Source organism: Carlito syrichta, unplaced genomic scaffold (genome assembly GCF_000164805.1).
Source record: "Carlito syrichta isolate Samal-C Ts95f unplaced genomic scaffold, Tarsius_syrichta-2.0.1 Scaffold309624, whole genome shotgun sequence".
Classification (NCBI taxonomy): domain Eukaryota; kingdom Metazoa; phylum Chordata; class Mammalia; order Primates; family Tarsiidae; genus Carlito; species Carlito syrichta.
Window position 1 is genome coordinate 100,113 of NW_007253720.1, and position 3,856 is coordinate 103,968.

General features: G+C 58.0%; 1 protein-coding gene across 6 annotated transcripts in view; it reads left to right on the forward strand.

The window, feature by feature from the left end:
- LOC103269876 (protocadherin gamma-C5) overlaps positions 1-3,566 on the forward strand; it is an 83,891-nt gene extending 80,325 nt beyond the window's left edge. For all 6 annotated transcript variants that reach the window (XM_008067426.1, XM_021717276.1, XM_008067424.2 and 3 more), the window contains one exon: positions 1,531-3,566. In XM_008067426.1, coding sequence (XP_008065617.1) covers positions 1,531-1,757 — 227 coding nt within the window. In that variant the 3' untranslated portion in view covers positions 1,758-3,566. The remainder of the gene's footprint in view (positions 1-1,530) is intronic.
- The last annotated feature ends 290 nt before the right edge of the window (positions 3,567-3,856 follow it).

Here is a 3,856-nt window from a genome sequence, read left to right on the forward strand (position 1 = left end):
GGAGGGAGGCTCTTCGGCCAGCTGGGCGTGTGCTGGACCGCGCATCCCCGGGGCTTTAACCATCTCACTGCCACAGAGGATTTCAGGACCTCCTAAGTGAACCGAGGGCGTCAGACTTCTGTGTCCTCCACTCCCACCCCCACCCAGTCAGGGAGCGTGGGCGAGGGGGGAGACGGGCGACACTGGGTGAGGATGACCGCAACGGTGAGAGCAGCAGCTGGCATGTATTGAGCCCTTACCAAGTGCCTGGGCACTGGATAAAGCACTGTCGCATTTAATCTGCACAGAAACCCTACAAGTAGGTAATTCTGTGGTCTCAGCCTTTACTGTGCATACAGATCACCTGAGAGTTTCTTAAAATGCAGATTCTGAGATTCTGGGCGGTGAGCAATTGGGCTAGAGGCGCTCTGTGACGTCACCTAGCTCTGGCACTCTGGGCCTGTGTCTCCACTGAACCTAAGACATCCTCCCCCAGATCAGCATCTCCTCAGCCTCACTATCTTCTCTGTACCTCCTTAACCCTACGAGTAGGGACAATGTCCAGGCTAGTGGCGGCGGTGGTGGTAGTGGTGACTACCTATCACCTCCAGCATGCACTCAGACAAACATGGGCCTGAATCCCTCTCTAACATACACTGTCCGGTGTGGTCTTGAGCACTGCAGTCTTTTATAATACATGTACCTCGCTGGGTTGTTGCGTTGAGGTTAAACGCGATCATGCACGTGTGGCATCTGGAAAACTGCTTGGCACAGAGTAGCGGCCAAATGCTGATATGAAATGACTGCTTGGAAGAACACTCCCACCCCACTCCCACCCAACTAATAACAGGACTACTGAATTCCGACTCTGTGCCAGGCACTGGTTGGAGAAGGCCGGGAGCATGCACACACCATGGGTGCTGTCCTCCAGGAAGCACTGAGAGAAGCACTTACCAGCTACCAGGTGCTATTCTAGGTACTTTCAGTACATTTTCTCATTTACCTGTTTTTTGTGTGTGTTTGTTTTTTTGAGTTGCAGTCTCACTCAGTCGCCCGGACTGGAGTGCTGTGGCCGCTCCCGGCCACCGCAGCCTCGACCTGCTGGGCTCCGGTGATCCTTCCGCCTCAGCCTTCCAAGTAGCTGGAACTGCAGGCACGCACCACCACGTCCGGCTAATTTTTTGATCTATTGTAGAGATGAGGTCTCGCCAAGTTGCCCAGGCGGGTCTTGATCCCACGGGCTCAGGCAATCCACTCACCTCAGGCTCATTTACCTTTCACCAAAACCAGAAGAGATGGATACTGTTTTTATCCCCACTTTGCAGATCAGAAAACTGAGGTGGCATAGAGAGGTTAGGTAGACTTGCCCAGAGTGCTGTACCCTCAGCTCCTTGTGGGCAGAGACTGCGTTGGTGACCCTTGTATTCCCTGTGCTCACAAGGTCAGGGCCCAGGGTGCTTTGCAGACCTTCGTTCACTGCTTGTGGGGTAAGAGAGTGGCTGCTGAGGACAGCAAGTTTAGCCCTTCTGATCTCCTTCTCTCTCTCTGCAGAAGCTGCTGATGGGAGCTCCACCCTGGGAGGGGGCGCCGGCACCATGGGCTTGAGCGCCCGCTACGGCCCCCAGTTCACACTGCAGCACGTGCCCGACTACCGCCAGAACGTCTACATCCCTGGCAGCAATGCCACACTGACCAACGCAGCTGGCAAGCGGGAGGGCAAGGCCCCAGCGGGTGGCAATGGCAACAAGAAGAAGTCGGGCAAGAAGGAGAAGAAGTAACGTGGAGGCCAGGCCTAGAGCCACAGGCAGCCTCCCTCCCCAACCAGCCCAGTTTCTCCTTACCTGTACCCAGGCCTCAGAATTTCAGGGCTCACCCCCAGGATACTGGCAGGGGCCAAGGCCATGCTCCCCTCGGGAAACAGAAACAAGTGCCCAGTCAACCCCACCCCTCTGCCCCCAGGGGGTTGAATATGCAAAGGGAGTTCTGCTGGGAACCCCCATCCAATCAGTTGCTGTACCCATGGGGGGGGTAGTGGGGTTAGTGTAGACACCGAGAACCATTTGTCACAGCCCCTTGAGTCACAGCGGAACGCCTCCATCTTCCAAATCAATCAGGCCCATTCATCCCTTGCCTCCCTGCTCCCCAGCCCAGCCCAGCCCAGCCCACCCCTCCACCAGTTCCTCTCTCTTGAGTTAGGCGGTTGGGGTGTTGAGGTACCCGGTGAACTAAAAAGGCTCACAGTTCTGAAGAGTTGGAAGGGCATCGTGACCTCTTGACCTCCCCTTTGCTTCTCAGTCTTCCCCCAGAGCATGGTTTGGTGCCAGTCCCCTCATCTTCGTGCCGAGCCTGAGACCGATGCTCAAGTTTTAGAGGACATGTCATCATCCCCATGGTACCGATGCTTGCTGGATTTAGGGAGGGCATTTTGCTACCAAGCCTCTTCCCAACGCCTTGGGGACCAGTCTTTTCTTTTGTTTCGTTTTCCATTGTTTGATGTTCCCACTGCATGCGCGACTTCCCTGTCCCCTCCTCAAACAAGAGACTCCATTGCATGTTCCAAGACAGTATGGGGTGGTAAGATAAAGAAAGGAAGTATGTGGATGTGGATGGGGGGGATGGACAAGGCTTGACCCATCAACGTATCAGGGTCTTGCAGGAGGCTCCGTATGTCCCAGAGTACTGGCCAGATCCCCCAAATTCCAGCCAGAAACCAAGCACCAGGCTGGACCCTCACCCCCCACACCTACGGCTCAGCCCAGGCAGCCAGTTTGGGCTGAGCTACCAGGACCAACGGATTTAAACTGGCATTTCAGTCCAAGGACGCTCTGAGCAGGTTTAGGGTTGGGTCCCCTGGAGAGGTCAGAGGGGCCCTCTGCGGGTGCTGGGTACTCCAGAGGTGCCATTGGTGGAAGGGTCGGTGGAGCCCCAGTAGGAAGGGAGGGCCAGCTGGGCCATTCTTAGTCCCTGGGTTGGGGAGGCAAGAAGCTAGGGCAGGGACCAAGTGGACAGAAAGTCTCAGCCCGGGATGGGCTTCTCCGCAGGGTCCCTGCACCCCTCGAGTGGCCCTTTACCTTGCCAGGTGCCATTTCTTCTCCGTGAAGGCCACTGCCCAGGCCCCCAGTCCGCCCCCTAGTGGCCAGAGCCTGGTCAAAGTCCCCCAGTGCCTCCTTGTGCATAGACCTTCCTCTGCCCACCCCTGCTGCCCCGGGGTCCCGTGCACCCAGCGGGACTGCCAGAGAGCCCCCACAGTAGCTAGAGCCCTGCCCCCTACCCCGGCTGGTGTAGAATAGCCAATAGTGTAGTTCGGTGTGCTTCTCCGTGACGGCGAGCGGGCAGCGGGCGGCGGGCTCCGCGCAGCCGTCTGTCCCTGAGCTGCCTGCGGCGGCCCGTGCTGTGTTTCGTGCTGTGTCCACGCGCTGCGGCGCCCCCTCCCCGTACTGACTCCTTCTATAAGCGCTTCTCTTCGCATAGTCTCGTAGCTCCCACCCCACCCCCTTCCCGTGTCTCACGCAAGTTTTATACTCTAATATTTATATGGCTTTTTTTCTTCGGCAAAAAAAACAATAAAAAGGTTTCTTCTGAAAGGCTGAACGTTTCTGGGTGAGAGCCGGAGGCGCCTGGCACGCGCGAGGGCGTGTGCGCCAAGAGGCGGCCGCGGGAAGGGCAGACTCGGAGGCAACTATTGTTTGCGTCCCGGCTTGTCACCGTCGCTCGGGTGCTTTGCGAATTGCGTGCGCGTGACCGTCCCCCTCGGCCGGGCACGCTCCCAGGGCTGCCGTGCCGGCGACGGACCGGTCCCGTGCTTGCGGGTCTGCGCTGCGCCGTGTGCAGTGGACTGTGGGCGCGCCGTGGGGGCGGGGGCCTGACCGCGGCGTGC